Genomic DNA, 17387 nt, shown 5'->3' with positions numbered 1-17387 from the left:
AGGGCAGAGCAAGATGCAGTGCGAAGGCCTGTTTCAAAGCAGGTGAAATGCCCAGACGGGGGATTTAGCCTGACTCTTGTAGCCAGCTTTGATTCATTTCAGAGGAAAAGAGCCAACCATGGGACTGTGGCAGCTCCAGCTCCTGTAGCAGCTCTCAGTGCACCTCTGCCCAGGCTTAAATCTTCCTTCAGCATCCTTCTGAAGCTTTGTCTCCCTTGATGCACATGTGCTCTTTTCCTCTCACTCTTCTTAATCCTCCCTCCATTGGCATCTGAGGTGGAACCAGAAAGTGCTGCCTCGGTTCCTGGCACCACACTGAGCACCCTCACCCTGGGTGGGGGGGGCTTCAGGTCAAGTTTTCCTTATGCAGAGAGGCACAGCAGTAGCTCTTCTTGGGGGACAGAGGCAGCTCCAGGCCTGGTGGGATAAGGAATAAAGAGGGAGCTGGCAATTTAGCTAAAACATGAAGGCTGTAGGACCTTGGGAGATGGCCTGGTCACTCCAGGCAGGGTCACTGTCCTTGAGAGATGTCTCCATGCATCTGGAGATATATCCTGGATTTCATATCCTTCCACAGGTTGCTTTCCCACTGTTTTGTGGTCTTGCTGCTTAAAGCCATCCCATGCTAACCCCTTGGAGTCTGCACTAGAGACTCCTGTCAATGGACAAGGAGAGAGGCACACCAGCCCTGTGGTTCCTGCATGCCCAAATGACAGGGGCTTTCAGTGTTACTCCTGGTCAGGATAAAGACCCAGAACAAGTTATGAGGTGTGGCTCTGACCCCTCTCCCACTCAGGGAACCCTGTGTTTAAACATGGCTGCTCCTCACACTGCCCCAGGCAAGGGTTTTCTTCATTTCAGCAGGATCTGCTGAGCTCTGTGCTGTCCCAAAGGGCCCTTGGAGGAGACCTTCCCAGGGCCAGCACAGGGAGCTGCTCTGGGAAGGACGAGCAGCCATGCTGCCAGGCCTGGCAGGATAAATAGAGTGTGTAAAACCCAAATTAGCTCTGTTGTCATGTGTCACATCAGGGTCATGGCTCTCGCCTCAGGTCTCCTCGATTTATGCCTGGGGACTTTAACTTGATGGCCAGGTACTTCCCCAGACTTCTTGTGCAGCAAACGCTGCAGGTCCTCCAGACTCTGAATGAGTGAGATTAGAGAAGTTTTTGAGTGAGAAGGGTTTCTTTTCCAAAGCCCCATCAAAACACATGCTGACTACCTTCCTTGCACATAGTAGAAACCTGAGAGTACTACAGAGAGAGCAAGGACCACTGGCCAACAAGTGAGATTGCAGCCAGGCAAAAGCAGGCGTTGCAACCTCCTGCTCCTCAACTTCCCTCGGTCTTTTTTCTTCTTTCTCTTCCCCTCTTCTTTTTCCACCTTCTTTTCCTTTCTTCCCTTTCTCTCCCTCTTCTTCCCTCTCCCTCCCTCTCTCCCCACCCCCCCGGTATCAAGGCGACATCTCCAAGCCAAGTACTTTTAATTTCGCCTGTGGCCCTTGCTGACACGGTGGATATGCACAGCAAGTTAAATTCCCGCCTGATCAATAAAGCAGAAGCAGTGTGTCCGACTGGTCGATATTTTTTTATCTGTCTTCAGCCCAGTCCTGCTGATGACAGCCCCCTGCGCTTCAGCAAAGGCACTCAAGGGCATCGGGCTTTGGCAACACAGCTCTTTTTTTATTTAAATTAAAAAAAAACCCAGATGCCTACAAAAAAAAAAGTTCACGGAGTTTGGCCTTTGCTTAATAACATTTTATGATTTATCTTAATTTTTAATTGAAAAAAATTTGCGAATTAATTGATTTCAGGGGCTTGCCAATTAACATTGTAATTGGGTGCATGATAAATTTCGAGGGAGCATCATTTTTCTCCCTCTCCCCCTTGTCACCGAGAAGGGGAATTGCGAGGGCAGCTGCTTCCTACCCGTACGCCCCCCGCTCCTTCCTGAGGTGCCACTGCCCTCCTCCCCTCTTGCTACTGTATCTTAAAGAAGGAACAAGAACGCTAATAAAGTCGTGTTATTAGAGTCTTGCCAGAGGTGACCCCTCAAGGCATAAATCCAGGCTGGGGAGATGGTGGGGACAGGTACTATTAAGTGCCTGACAGTGTTTTGCAAGGCAGGACTGGGTGCATCTCCTACAGCACCATCTCCCTGGACCATGGGGAAGGCGGCTGCCCAGCCCGGGGCTCCCTGGGGCTTTCCCAGAGGGCCCTGGCACCCCGCAAGGTTTTCAACCGAGCAGTTCATTACCTGCGATGTCTCCCCAATGCTGTCCCTGTGTGCAAGACCTGGCGTGCATGAGCCTCCGAGCCCAGCGGCTCCAGGGAGAGACTCGACCCCAGCACTGAGCATCCAGGTACCCAAACAGCCGCTTCCCACAGCATGTGCAGTACCCAGGGTTTGCCACACAGCCAGTGTCCCCAGCAAAACCAGGCTGCTGGGGCAGGGCCAGTGCTTGGGAGCACTGCTTTGCTCCGGGGGCTGGAGCACAGGAGGGGTTGTTCGCATCCCGCTCTGCCCAGCTCTGCTCCGAGCCCCCCGAGGACCAGGGCCCTGCCCCACAGCAGCAGCAGGGCATCCCATGCCACCTCCTGGCAGAGGCGTTCAGTATGGGACCCCAGCTCTGTGGTCATGGGTTTCCAGATTCAAGGCACAGACGAGTCTCCAGGTGCGTGGGAAGTGGCATCACCTGAAGCAGTGTGACCTCTTCCAGATTTAAACTAAACACACTCTGTCACCAGAGAAACCCACCTGGAAGTGTCAGCTTCTTGGTGATGCCCAAGCAGAGCACAGGGCCACCTGCCACCATGAGGCAGCTAACAGGGTCACATCCCTGCATGGGGTGTGGAGAAGTGCGTGAGCTGGCTGTGCCGATATGAGGGGTGAGGAAAAGGCATTGTGCCAGGGCAGGGACAGAGAACAAGCCACCCCTGGAGGCACTGAGATGGAGAGTGGAAATACCAAGTAAATTAAAGAGTGTCTATAAAATTAAATTAAGTAAATTAAAGAAACTCTAGTGGTTTTTCCATCCACTTCACATGCTCTTATGGATCACCTCATTGCAGTCAGCTCAGGTGTCCCGATGCACTGTCTAAAGCCCATGAGCTTGGATGGGGCTTCTCTGTGCTGTCCTGCCACTCCACTACACCCCAATGTCTACAGGGGGTGAATGATGCCAGCCCAGGTGGAGGGTCCCAGGCTTACCCGGCAGAGCCGAGGCTCTCACCACTGGCCAGGGCTCCAGAAAAGCCAGGAGCAGCCCAGCTCCGCTCCCACCAGTGTCAGTGCTGGGGAACCATGGGGGAACAGAGGGAAATTTATGAGGAGAGGAGTCTGTTTATTATCTAGCAAATGTGGTGCTGCTGATACCGTGGATTTATCCTCTTTCATCCCCCCTCTGATTTGTGTCCCTGCCCCTTGCTGTGGCAGATTAATCATGGACAGAAAGGGAAGAGAGACCCTCTAGCTTCCTCCTGTGCACTCAGAGGGTGGCAATGACAGCAGCCTGGACCCTTCATCCACATCTTCTCCAGCAGAGAGAGCACAAGCCATACCGCTGCCTGTCCTGCTTAGAGGCGACCCATTCCTCCTCTCCCATGGCAGACCCCATGGGAGGCAGAGGCTGCTGCCTATAATCTGTAGGTGAGAGGGCTTCTCATGGGTCAGGGCTTCCAGGGTAGCACAGCAGGTGAGAAAATTTATGGGTCATGTGTCTGTTCACTCATGCCCTGACTCCAGGGCTGGGCTTTGCAGGCTGGGGTTTGGGACTGCAGCGGGCAAAGCCCTCCTCTGCTGCTGACTCCCACGGCAGCGGGAGTCCTGAGAGGGGATGCATGGAAACCCAAGGGTGAGAAATAAATCTTCAGTCAGTTATTTGCCCTTAAGCGATGCATGCCTCCTGCAGAGCCTCTTCTGAACTGCCACGTGATCTGGGAATAATTAAACAGTCATTACAGCCGCAGTAGCAAAGAGCCCCCCAGATCAATCTAATGCATGACCTTTCTCTCCGACTTTTCTCTTTATTTTTCCAGCCACCTCTTTTTCAAATAGTGGGAGAGAAATAAAATAACCCTCCCTCCCCAATCTCCTTCTTTGCCCTGCACACATGGACCATCTCATCCTCACCCAGAAACCTGTCACCCACTCTGAGGAGGGGGTCCTGGCAGGGGCCTGGGGTACCAGGGGTTGGTAAAGAAAAACTCCAACAGGGGAGAAAGAGCCGTGAGTGCGAATGGGACAGAGCAAATAGGGGACTTCAGCATGGTCAGGTGATGCCACATCACATTTCTGCTGCAGCATCATCTCTTTGGGGGAGGCGGGTGCCTGCCCTGCAGGGTCATGTTTGTCACAGCTGACCATGTTGGACATGGAGGTCTCACAAATTCTGACTGGGGGAGCATTTGGGAAGCATGGCTGGGACTGTAGGTGCAGAGTGTTTCTAGTCCTGACTACAGTATCTTTGGCAATTTTTACCATCACTCGGCCCCTTTGCCCATCATCAGATGCAGGAGATCTAAGCAGCACCTGGACCAGGTGCTGCTAGCGGAGCCACAGCAGGTTAAAGATCCTAGCGTGCTTCCCCTGACAGCACTGATCGTGCCCGGCTGCACTGGGGGCTGTCACCTGCGGCTAGGTGAGGATTTGGGCTCCTGTAGTCTTTAAAAAAAAAAAAAAAAAAGATCAAACTTCCATTTCCTTATTTAGGCTTCAAGTGACACTTCCACTTATTCAAACTGGCGTTCGCAAAAATCCAATTCCCTCTCTACCCGGCAACTGCTTATTTACAGCTGGTGCTTCCCATCCGCACGGCTCTGCGGGCAGCTTGTTCCGCTGCTGGGGCTCCCGTCCCAAGGCTGCGTGTTTGAGCAGCAAGTCCTGCAGCTAAAAATAAATCGTTTCCACAGGATTTTTTTTTTCTTTTTTAAGAAATACATCAGTTGGCCACAGCTTGTAGAAACCTTTTGGCTTTGTGGGATCTCATGTGGGAGGTGCATGCGCTCTGGCTGGTGCCCATCAAATTCAGAGGGCTGCCGAGAGTCATTCTGTGGAAGAGTTGCAGAGCTGGAAGACACCAGCTGCATGGCAGCAGCCCTCTTACCACCTCTTTAAACCTCTTCTGGCTGCAATATCATTAAGGGATGAGCACAAACTGTAGCTGCCTGAGCTCAGGGAACTTCTTCTCTTGCAGTTGTTATTAATTACATGCGGGAAGTGTGGCTGGGGGGCAGCTGCCATGCCAGGTATGGAGCTCAGCCCTTCCTTGACAGATGCTCTTCATAAGCCCTGCCTTGCCCTGGGTGGGGGCTCTGCAGAAATCTCATTTGAACATGCTTGGTGAGTCCAAGCATCTGTGCTAGGCTGAAGCACGGTGTCAGGGCTCTTCCTCGCCCTGTTGTTGCTGCGCTGAGACTTCAGGCAAGACCTGTCACCGCTCTGTGCCTGAATTGTGCCTCTGAGTACATCCCTATCTCTTGGTCTCCTTACATTGGCAAGCATTTGAGCTGTAGCTACAATTATCACAGAGCTTTCCAAGCCTTACTGCAGGATGATGTGGTGTTGCCCCAGTGCCGGCACAGTCACTGTGTGTGCTCTGATGAGCAAGGAGGGCTCCTGCCCTGCTTCCCTGGGGCAATTGCCTGGCACCAGGCTTCTACCTGGGCTGGGGCATCAGCGAGAGACCTGCCTGCATCTGGTGGGCTCTGGGCACCAAGAGCACACCCTGGGTTGTGGTCCTCTGCCTGGCAGCTGACAAGGCATCTCCTGTGGGGAGCAAGCCTTCAGGGCTTCTGCTTGTTTCCTGACTGGGGCACCCAGAAAACTTCTCTTTTCTTTTCAAGGAAAGCTGAGGTTCCTGCAACAGCTTGCAAGATCAAAGGCTTAATGGAAAAGGAGAAGTACCACCATGCTCGTGGTAAAAAGCAATCACATCACTTAGCCTTCATCTCCTGCCCTGGGTTCTCTGTATGGGAAGCAGCAGCCTCTGTTCATGGGATAAGGGACTGCTCCCTGCACATTGCTTTTATTTTTTCCTATGACAAGCACACCCCAAAAGGCAGGACCAGAACAACATAAATAAACCTGAAGGTCATTGTGTGTAACAGCAACCATGGCAGGGGTAGAGAAACCCCAAGACCATGGGTGAGGAGAGCACATATTTGGTGTGCTGAGCTGCCCTTTGGGACATCACAACTGAAGTGTTGGGTCCAACAGCCCCTTGGGGGTCTCTCAGGGAGATGCCAGGGGATTCCCAGTTGCATCTGGGGATGCTCCTAACCAAATCCCTGCCTAGCATCCCAATACATTTGCATATCTATGATATAGCCTGAGTCTTGCTTTCATTGTGGAGGGCCTTGCTGAGAGTAAATGTTCCTCTTAAAGCTGATGTGCCCTAATATAGAGAAGTAATGGGACCCTGGCGAGCACCCTGGGACACGTGGGGACCTGGCCGTGCAGCTCCTGCTAATGTTAACGGGTGACACAGCTGCAGGGCTGGGCAGAGCCCTCCAGCAGCATCAGTGGGGACCTTATTTTGTCCCCACAGAGGCACAGGGCACCCAAACACTTGGGGATGCACAAATGCACTGCCAGGACTGGTGCCGCAGCCCCAAGAAAGGGAACCAGAGAGGAAGGAGCCTCGTATCGCTTGGAAATGCAAAGTCGTCAGGAGAGAGAGAAGGAGCCTGCCCAAAACGCTGGGTCTTTCCAGGGCATTTCCTGTCTTCTTTGGTACTTTGGGGGCGTTGCCTGAAAGGGAAAGAAGTTGTTTTGCTGTAATGAACTGGATAAACAATTCCCCAAATAGATTAAAACTAACTGTAACTTATAAAAGCGGGTAGTAATTATATTTTATTAGCTAGCAAAACACCATTTTTTTATTTCGTAGGATAATTCTGTGTAAATCACCTTAATTAGAAGTGTCAGACGAGCCCGTGAATATCGTACTTAGTAACTAATTTCCTATGTACAGGTTATAATTTAAAACACATGGATCACTCGCCGAGTGGAAATATGCTAGCCATGAAATAATGTGGGGAGTGTTGGGGTTATTACTATGTAAATGTGTAATCATTTCAGACCACTGCAGCCTGGCTGGGTGATTAAAGAGAATCCCAAGGTCTCCAAAGATTGTGCTCTCTGCAAGGGCCTAGAGCGAAAAAACTTTAAAAGGCACCGAAAAGTGTTTGAACTTTAAAGGTCTTGATTTCCCTTTTACCATTTTTAATTTGTCTGCGGTGTTTATGGAGGGGAAGGTTTCTCTTTGCTGACGGCCTTTCGATTCTCAGCTTGCTGCTGGCATCCTTCAGAGGCACGGGGGGCTGCAGCCACTGTTATTCAGGGAGTTGGTTAGTGGGTTGAAGGAAAGCACCCTTAAATTGCAGGGTCTTGGGACTTGGATGACATGGGCTTGTTCGCATTCCTGATACATCTCTGGAAATAAATAAAAACAAATTGCAAACTCTTATTAGCAACAGAGTGGGGCTAAATTGCAAGGAGCGGGGTGGTTATTAATAATCCTCAAAATGAAGAATAAAATAACTTGGCAGAGTTTATCTAAATCAGTTCCCTTCCCTGTGAGTCCCAATGGCAGAGGCTTGGCCTTTCTGCTGACCAGAGAGACTCTTGTCTTGAAAACTGCTGTTTCCTGGTGCTAACACCATTTCTGGGAGGAATTAAAGAGATTCTTCCTCTTTCCGTCAAAAAGGAATAATTTTAAACACCTTTAACAAGAAAAGGGAGGAAATGAGTTGGGTTTTTTTAACCTGGTGTTTGTATTATAAAAGGAAAAAAAAAAGTTGTTTCATGCTTTGGGCAACTGAGAAATTCAAGGTAGTGCTGGAGATGGGGAGGGGGTGGAAATCCTTCCCATCACAGGCATTCGGGCGCAGGCTGGAGGTGGTGCGAGGGCTGCATCTCCAGGGGCAGCGGGGACTGACTTTGCTCCCTGCCACCCCCCAAGAGCAGGGGGGCAGAGCTGGGCCATGGGGCACGGGGGGCATCCTGCAGCAAGCATCCAGCAGTGCATCCCCTCAGGGAAGGGGGGCTGCGAGGGAGGCAATGCCCCAGCCCATCAATCGGGAACCACAGCCGCGGCGTTTGGGGTGACCTGATGGCAATAGATAACTACATGTTTCCCCCTGTTTCAGGGTGGGGGGTGAGGACAGTGGCACAGGGAGAGGAGGGGGGCCATAGCCTCGGGAGAAAACACCTTCCTCCATCCCTGCTCATTTCATAACACCCAGCCATCTGCCAAATCAAGGCAGATTAAAGCCAGCCAAATTCAATTTCTCCCCGCTGCCACTGCAGCTCGGCATCTGGGGCTAAAGTGTCCCCGACAAAGCGAACATGACAGGCACATTGCTTTTTTGTCACATCTAGTACCGTGTTGATCTTCTAAAAGTCTCATAAAAATTTATTGATGTCTCCCATATTGCTGTGATTGAGAAGAAAGGAGCGCGGGTGTGTGGAGCCGGGCGCGCGTGCGCGGGCGAGCGTGTGTGCATGTGTATATTAATGTTTCTGAAGTAGATCTGATTTGATATGTCTTGTTCTATTGTCAGCATCTGTTTAGCGAGGCTTTTTAATACTTTCTGGCTGCCGATCACTCATCCTTAGCCTGGGATGCAGGCTTGCATACAAATTTTGTTATTAAACACAATTCCATTCCCCCCCCTTCCCCAACCTCCGCCTCCCCCCGCTAACCTCCCCCCTCCACCCACCCATCCATCATCTCCCCGGGGCTATGGGGAGCTGGGAGCCAGCCGCCCCACCAGCGTGCACTTACAAGCACAGGCACTGGGCTTGGCAACATATTTCAAGAGCCTTTTGCCTGCTGCAGGTGCTTTGCATTGACAAATCGAATCATGGGGAAATAATTTATTTCCTAATGCTGTTTGCAGCATGTTAGCAGGAGAATTTACATGAGAGAGATTACTTTAATAACCAAAAAATTACAGTGCAGGCCTCCCCGCCATGTCGGCTTTGATATGTAATTGTTTCAAGTTTAACCTGTCTGGAGGGGGGAAGGTGTTATTAAATCTATAGCATCTCCCGCTGGCGAGGGCAGGCGAGGAGGAGCACCGTGGCGGGGACCTCCTTCCCTGCTAAATGGGGAACAAGCTGAATTAACAAATCACTCCAGCCTCCGGCAGAGCTGCTGCCTCCAAGGCACAGCTGGAGCAGAGGGGATCTTCTTTCCCTTGCTCTTACACCAATTTAATCGCCTTCTCTTTTTTCTTCCCTCCTTGTTTTTTATCGTGCCTGACCCTACACAGGGCTCGCTGCTCCCCTCTTCTTCCCAGCATCCCTGCAGGCTTGCTCCCCACTTTTCCCCAGGGCTGGGAGAGGACCTGTGTAAACGCGCAAGGAAGGGGAGAGTTGGGATTTGACCCTGCATCATGTGTCTGGGTTTGGGGGATTTCACTGATAGGACCGTTTTATTCCAGCTGGAGAAATAGTTGGTGCTGCCCCCCTTTCCATGCCCTGCCGGTCAGGGTTAGGAGGTTCTCGCTGGTCCAGGGAAGGGGAGCCATGCACTTTGCTATTTGATCTCGTGAGATCCCTTGAAGTGCTCTCCCCCTTGCTCACCGCAGCGGTTTTGTGACTCTGACCCCATTCTCTTCTCTCTTGGCAGCAAGAGCTCCATCCTGAAGGATGCCATGGCAGCAGGCACCCCCAAGGTAAGCAAGCACAACTCGGCACACTTTCCCCCTGCCAAGGGACACTCTTTACAACCCCTCACCTTCCCAGCCTGCTCCCTGTCCTGCTACTTGGTGTCCCCCAGGAAGGTGGCCATGCTTTGGGGACTCACCAGCACTGGGGGATGCTGCTGTCCCCATTCACCCACTGGGCTGGAGCAGTCAAGTCAAGGCTTTTTCGTTCCCTATGCAGCCGAGGGACGGTGAAGGACCCAGCAGGCTCCGGGACTCCAGATTGTGTCTAATGACACCTAACGAGAGCTGATCACACACAGGCTGAGCTCAGCCTGGGAAATCATGTGCAGGAGTTCCTGGAGCCAGAGCCATATGCCAGCTTTGGAAGAGGGGAGTGGGACTGCCTCAGGGGGAGTCCCTCTGAGTCCCTCACACCCAAGGACAAGCCCAAATCACTAAAAGACCCCATCTCAGCTGCATCCCCCTCCCCAGGACCCATCTCCCATCCCCTTGGCTCAGAATGCAAAAATACAAAATGCACAGAGCATCATGGCATCATTGCAAAGGGCATAATTTTCTAATTAGTATTACGGTTAGCTGGACTTCGTACGATACAGGGGTGGGAAGGACCAGGGCTTGGGCAGGCAAATGGGTGGCAGGGAACACTGCAGGGCAGCTGGGCATTGTACAGCCTCTGAAAACCATGCTGTGCTCCCCAAGGAAGGCAAAAGCAAGTGGTCTAGGCTCTCCTACACTTCTGCTGATGCTTCCAGGGAGGTGCAGGACATCTCTCCCGGGAGATGTCTTCATGCTTGTTTTAATAGAATCAGCTTCAGGTCTCACCCTCCCTTTTTTTCTCCTGGAAGTTTTGGGTCTCTTTTGGCATGTGATGTCAGAAACAGAGACTGACATTTCAGCTCTAGATTTTCCCCTTGGGGCTGGAAGTCTTGCCAAGCACATAAACACTTTGTCTGCTCCACCACACGAGGGGCTGGGGACCCACTGTGCTGACCCAAGTTCCCAGCAGGCAAGGACACCTTCCAGGATAACCCAGCAATTTCCCAAACCCACAGGGGAAAATAAAGATTGTGGCGATGCTCCGTAATGCTCCACACCTTTGGCATTCCTGTCTTCTGCATGACTACCCTTGTCTCCTGTGCCCTGTCCCAGCAGACACCAGGAGGAGACCAGAGATTTGACTATTTATCGTATGAAAAGCAGGCAGAGCAGAAAGCAATCCCCAAAACCACCCGCTGTTGATAATCCACAGAGCATGAGACTGCCTTGGGACGTCCTGAAGGTGCTGGAAAGGGCATCCACAAAATGAAAGCAGCTGGACTCTGCAGGGTTCCCTTTCCCTCCTTGTCAGGTCTGAGTGTAGATAACTCAACGGTCCCAAACACATCGCCTGCGAGGGAGAAGGACGGCTAGGAAGACAGATTAGCTGTTTGGAGGGAAATGCAGCGAGTGACTGACAGAGACCAGATAAAGAAGAAGGTCCATCTCGCGGCAGGGCCAGGCTTTTGAAGTTTCCATTGACAAAGAATCCCATTTGCCTTGAGCGAGGGGATTAAACTGGGACTGGAGCATCATTCTATGTAAAAGAGATCAATCGTCCCCTGTCACCACATGGATCTTTTCCCTTTGCCCATCACGTCTGGGACTAAGAACATTAACTTCAAGAAGCCAGGAGAGTGGGGAGGGAGAGGGTGAAATCAGGAAATCTTTCATTCCCTTCTCAGAGAGCTTGAAAGCCTCTCAGCCCAGGAGGATTCATTATTTCTAGGTGGCTTTTGCTGGGAGACAAGTCCTGTGTGGCACGGGAAGGCACATGCTGTCACCTTCACCTCAGCTGGGTATTAAAGGCTCCTTTGTAACTGCATGGGATTGAGGAGGAAGGTGGTGGGAAGATGAAGGCTGCTTTTTCCCTTTGTGCCTACTGAGCGTCTGGAACATGGGGTGGGAATAGACCATCAGGATGTGAAGTCCCTCTGAGAAAGTCCTGTTGGGGACAAAGCTGGGCCTCTGGGCCACCCTTAACAGGGGACCCAGGTGGGTGGATGGGGGACAGACCCCCAGGTGGGCTTGCAGCCCATGCCCAGGCACCCAGACATCACTGGAGGTCTGGCAGGCACTGCCTGGGAAGAGCTGGGACCTGTGGCTTGTCACTCTTCCCATCCTCGGCACTGGCAGAAGGAGACATGGGACCCCCATGAGGATTCCTGGCCAGTCCTTCTCCTGGTGCCAACAGCAGGGCTGGCAGCCCCGGCAGCTCAGCAACAGGAAAAAGTGGCTGCATCTCCCCATCCCTCAAGAGCATCCTCTGGCACCATGGGCAGGGGTAGGCTAGTTCCACTCAGGGACATAGGAACTGGGGTGGGGTGCAGGTTACCAAAGGTGTTACCTTTGTGGTCTCCAGTGGCTTTAAGACCACTTTGGAACTCATTTAGGGCCTCTGGATATAGTATCATGGGCTATTGCTGCTTTTGTACTGCCTTAAGGCTCTTCCTGGGGTGCAGCTGGGGGCAGGGGATTTAACTCCCCCCACACTCTGTGTCTCCTGGCTCAGGTCCCATCCCTTCCTCACCATTGCCCCAGCAAACGTCTTTCCTGGCAGTAAAAGCCCAGATGTAAACGCATATTCCTTGCTTGCTGCTTTCCTGCCCCTGAAGAGCTGTCACTCACTGCACTGGGTCAATTGTCATGGCAATATGTCAAAAAAAATCCAATCACTCAACATGGGATGTGATGAATGCAGGATTATTGTATCAGATTCTTCTATTATCAGAGCTGACGGAGGCAGTGATGGCCAAGAGAGGGCTGCAAGCTGGGGGGCTCCAGCCAACATGTCTGCTCGCTGCCTGGGCTCCCTCTCTGCGAAAGCAGCTTGGGGGGCAGTGCTGAGCACCAAACAGCTCCACAGTGTTCAGGATCCTCATTTGCTTTCTGGTAGTGACCAAGGCCAAATGATGGTGGTATGCCAGTGTGGACAAGCCACTTGGACAAGCAGATGACAAACCTGTGTAGTGAGCCTCAGGATGAGATTCCTATCCAACACTGACTGACACTTAGGTAAGCTGGTGACAGCAAGCTGAGCCCTGCCAGCCTCTGGCTGGGGAGAAGGGCCTAAGATAGCTGCTTGGTGTCTTCTGGAAGTCCCGTGGCCTGTGGAGAGTAAGGGGAACAGCGCTGTCTCCTCCCAGTTGCAGTTTATGTCCCTGATTGCAAGCTTGGATGCTCACCCCATGGCTTGTGATAGCCTTCGGTGCCTTGGTCTTCACAGTGCTGAGAGCCAGGTAACCCACTGAGCCCCACAGGTCAAGGTGACCGCTTGCTCTTGCTAGGCTGCCTCATGCCTGTGCTTTGCAGAAGGCAGAGGTGCAAAAAGGTGCTGAAAGCCCATCTCCTTTACAGAAAACACACCAATGGCCCTGCTCTGGGAAAGGTATTCCTCAGGCATTGGACTTCAAGGAGAGTCCTGAACATCTGTAGCATCTTTCTCTAGTGACATGTCTGAGACACCAGGATGAAGAGGAGGAGTGGGAAAAGAAATTCTTCACCAAGGAGAAGTTTCCATCTTGGTGGGAGCAGATGCTTCATGCCCATGGGAAGGGATGGAGGATGTCCTTGCTCCTGCTGAGCTAGAGACCATGCATCCCATGGTCCCGTTCACTGGTGTGGGCTGGGCATTTGTCACTAACCTTTCACTAACCTTTCATGGTGTCCTGGGTCACCATGGGGAAACCCAACACCAGGGCCACTCAGGAGGCCACGTTCTGAAGGTGTGTCTGAGCCAGCCATGCCCCAGACCTCTGTGAGCCCAGAGCTTCCCTGCAGCACTCCCCAGCATGGCCAGAGGCCATGTTTCAGCAGGTCAGGTATCAGAGATGTCTTGCAGAGGCACACAGACAACACCATGGGCTCCATTCAGGCTCATGGCTGCCCAGGAGCTGTCAGCAGCATGCAGTTCCCCCAGGCATCATTCCTGTGTTTCACACTCTCCCCTTACCTTTCCTGTCTTGCCTTGGCTGCCTCTTACAAGGGGTTATGCAGGAGGGCAGCACACATTGAGCTGAACCCATGTTGGTGAAGTGTATGAGCAAGGTCTGACTGTTCCTCTCTTCCTTGAGCAGCCAGCAGCAACTTCGAGAGTCAGCATCCCCAGGTCCTCCTAGCTACCTAAGAGCAATTCTTTGCCACTACCTGTCTGGCTATCATCTAGGTGGGATATCACCTCTACCACTAAATTTCAGGATATTAGCTGCAGACTGTTACCTCTCACCTAACAGCATCCACTGAACTTTCTAATATCCTCTCTGAAAGTGCTGGTACTGACTGCTGAAGGGGAAGACGCTGGGCTCTGTGAAGCATCCCAGCTCTCATGGTGGGTTCAGCATTCCTTTTCCAATGCTGCTCCTAATACATGCCTGCAAATTGCCTTTGCCACTAATGGTCCAGCCCATGTACTAGATCTTGCCACAAACAAACACTGAAGAGAGCCGCCAGGAACAAAATCCATCTCCCGTGCCCAGCAGATGCTTGTGGCTGGTTTGTTTAGGTGTGCACCCCGCTCCTCAGAGGGTGCCCACAGGCAGGAGGCCAGCACGCTGCTCCGAGACCTCCGGCAGAGCTGGGAACTGAGCCACAGTGCCAGAGTCCTTTGATTCCCCCACCCACCCCCATGATTTTACAGCTTCATGGAGCAGTTTGAGAGAGAATTACAGCACCTAGAGGGAAATTTGACCACTAAAGCCCTCCAAGGAAAAAGAGCTTTGAAGCAAGCAAGATTTGGAGCCTTAAACCTTGACAGAATGTCTGTATTAAGCCCTTCCCAGCTGCCTTGCTTGAGATGAAATTTCTAGCACAATCATTTAACTTCTCCGTATCATGTCTTGGTAGGAACAGGGGACGGGTGTTAGGGCCCCAGGGGTTTAACTCCTTCTCTTGTGTCACCGACTCGCTGCGGGGATTGGAGAAGTCACTCACCGTATCTGTGCCCCCTCTGTAGCTGTGATTTACAAGGAAAGATTAGAAGGCTAAATCTGAGCATTGTGACAAAGCTATGGCCAAGCCAGGGACATGAGAACAGCCCACAGATAGGCAAAGGAGGGGAAATTACCAAGGATGAGTGTCGGCTGAACGAACTCCCTGCCAGTTTGGGGTGATAAATACCAGATCCACTCCAAAAAAAATCTCTGCCAGATTTTATTCCATAAAACAAATTACCCCATGAACAAACAAAGCCCCTCACTCCCCTTGGGCCGAACAGCTGTGCCCTCCCATTAGTCTGGGGGAAACCGCTGCGTTCGGCAGGAAGAGTGGAGAGGGATGTGGTCCCGGAGGGGAGCCAGACGGGCTGGCAGATCCCGGCAGACCTTGGCCAGACCTCTTTCCCCCACCATCCCCAATGGGCAGTTCTGCTGGAAGGGGCCCTTTTCCCCAGCATGTAGCTGGTGTCTTGCCCAAAAGGACCCAGAACTCGATTGCAATCCCAGGTGTGACCATAACATGCACAGAAATAAATCAGTAGCTCACATTTCTGTAAGCTTATTCTGTTTGCAGACCACTGGAATCCTTCAGCAAAGGCCAGAAGCTGCTGATACCATTATTTCTGTTCACTATTCACACCCTTCTCACACTTAAGCCTTTCATCCCCAGCTCCATCCCACCTTTATCTCTGCCAGCTAAAAGCCTCAAGATAATTTTACCTCTAACTTTCCTGGGAGCAAATGTGGACCTCCGAAAGCTTCTAGGAAACTCAACTCTAATAGTAGCATCTTTGTGTCAGGGATCCTCCAGCAATAACATAAAAAATGGCTAGCAGAGTTAAGGGGGAAAATCGCAGCAAGGCCTGGTATCACTCATTGCTTTCGGGTTACAGTTCCCAAGTGATAACAGCTATTAGCAACACTTTGACGGCTTCCCTACCGTGGAGGGGAGGGCAGGAGACAGAAAACATGTCAAGCCATCACCTCCATGTTAAGTGATAAGTACCTATTTAGACAGCAGAGTTAAAGCTGAATGCATCAAGCAGGGAACACTTTGTGCCAAAATAAAAAAAAAAAAAAAAAGCCATATAGATACATAAACAGCAGGGTTAGGGTATTTGTTCTGCTGACAGCAGCTGTGATGGATTGTTTAAGAAAAATAGACTCCCTGTGTTTTTCCAGGGCTATCAGAAAGCAGGAGTCCAGCACTTTAATACTCTCAAATGACTGGCCTTGAGAGGCAGCAGAATGTCAGCAGCACCGGCTGGGCTCTCCCAGCGCTGACACCTGCCCCGGCTGACGGCGAGAGGCAGCGCTTAGGGCTGGGGGCGGTGCATGCTGGCAATTTCCATCCATTTCCTCGGGCTGGTGGCTGCACCCTGACACCCGTCCCCTCCCCTCACGCTGCCCCAGGCCCGCACCTCGAGCGCCTGTGGGTCGGGAGCTAGCGGCGTGTTGGCACGTGTGCCCTTGCCGGCATCACCTCGGAGCTGCCCGTGGCTCCTCTGCCCAGGCAGGGAGGAGCAGGTCCGGAGAGAGATGGACTGGGATCACAACAGCTGGCACACCAGCTGCATGATGCACATTCAATTCATGCCAGACCTGCCCGTGTGTTTACACATGTAAACTATATGTCGTTCCTAACTGCAATGAGGTCGCTGAAACTTTTGCAGATGCTGCACCCCAGCTCTGCAGAATTGCACAGTCCATGCAGGGTGTCGGGAGCTATCAGGGAGAGCCTTGATCCATGGATGCAGGCAGGTAAAGCCATACACCCAGACATGTCTCTTCCCCTTGGCACAGCACGCAAAGCAGGGCCATGGCTGCCCGGCACGGCAGGAGGGGCAGGGGGAAGGATGGAGTACATGGCTTGGACAAGATTGATGGCCTCGTTGCCATTAAGAAAAAAATTAGCCGGTGGCGGCTATCATATTAAAGGGTGAAGAAGCCGTGAATTATTTTCTTAAAGATCTTATCACTTACAATGATAATTTTACCTTCCAAAAGGCCACTTTTAATGAGGCAAGCCAGGCAAAAAGTCATGATTTAATGCCAGATTTTTTTTTTCCAAACACATTTTACTGCTTTTTTGTCCATGTTTAAAAAGCGCCGGTGACCTTTTTTTATTTAGCTTGCCCCAGGTGTAATGCTCAGGCTGATCCTCTTAGGGTTTATAACCTCCACAGAGAGTGCCTTTACCCAATGGAGAGATGATTTAAAGGGGAGGGAGAAATATGAGGCTGCATGGCTGCTTGCGCAAGGCTGCTTGCTCCATCTTTGATGCTGGGAGCCGTGGTTTGCCAGGGGAGGGGGTACTGGGGGGGAGGAGGGTGCTCTTGCCCCAGTAGTCCCACTCAGACCCACCCCAAAGGGGAGCTGGGCTGAACCGACAACCAGGCGGCGATGAGCCGACTGGTGTCCTTTCCCCAGGGGCAAAAAGGACATCTCAGCATCAAGGCTTGTTCCCACCATGCCAAGAGGCTGGTTCCTGAGGTAGGGAGCATTTCCACACAGCCGTACAGCATGCCTGTCTGCACACAGAGCACCCAGAGCCATGTTTTTGGGGTAGGAAGCCAGAATTTGGGTCTGCCCTGCAGCGTGGGCATGCACAAGTGCTGGGAGGCCATGCGTAAAGCCACCTTTTCTCTCCACAGCAGTCTTAACTGATGTCAGTTGAGAGAGGGGTGGGGATTGTATCGCTGCCCCTTCCCCGCTTGCCAGGACCCGGGTGGGAGTGAGCGATGTG

The 17387-nt window shown here is 52.0% G+C and overlaps 1 protein-coding gene across 3 annotated transcripts in view; it reads left to right on the top strand.

Annotated features, from left to right (window-relative positions):
- RNF220 (ring finger protein 220) overlaps window positions 1-17387 on the top strand; it is a 225565-nt gene that overhangs the window by 142211 nt on the left and 65967 nt on the right. For all 3 annotated transcript variants that reach the window (XM_064455249.1, XM_064455251.1, XM_064455250.1), the window contains one exon: window positions 9635-9680. In XM_064455249.1, coding sequence (XP_064311319.1) covers window positions 9635-9680 — 46 coding nt within the window. The remainder of the gene's footprint in view (window positions 1-9634; window positions 9681-17387) is intronic.

This window comes from Phalacrocorax carbo, chromosome 6 (assembly GCF_963921805.1).
Source record: "Phalacrocorax carbo chromosome 6, bPhaCar2.1, whole genome shotgun sequence".
In the NCBI taxonomy this organism is placed as follows: domain Eukaryota; kingdom Metazoa; phylum Chordata; class Aves; order Suliformes; family Phalacrocoracidae; genus Phalacrocorax; species Phalacrocorax carbo.
Note: the sequence above shows the minus strand (reverse complement) of the source record. Positions and strands in the feature narration are given on the sequence as shown.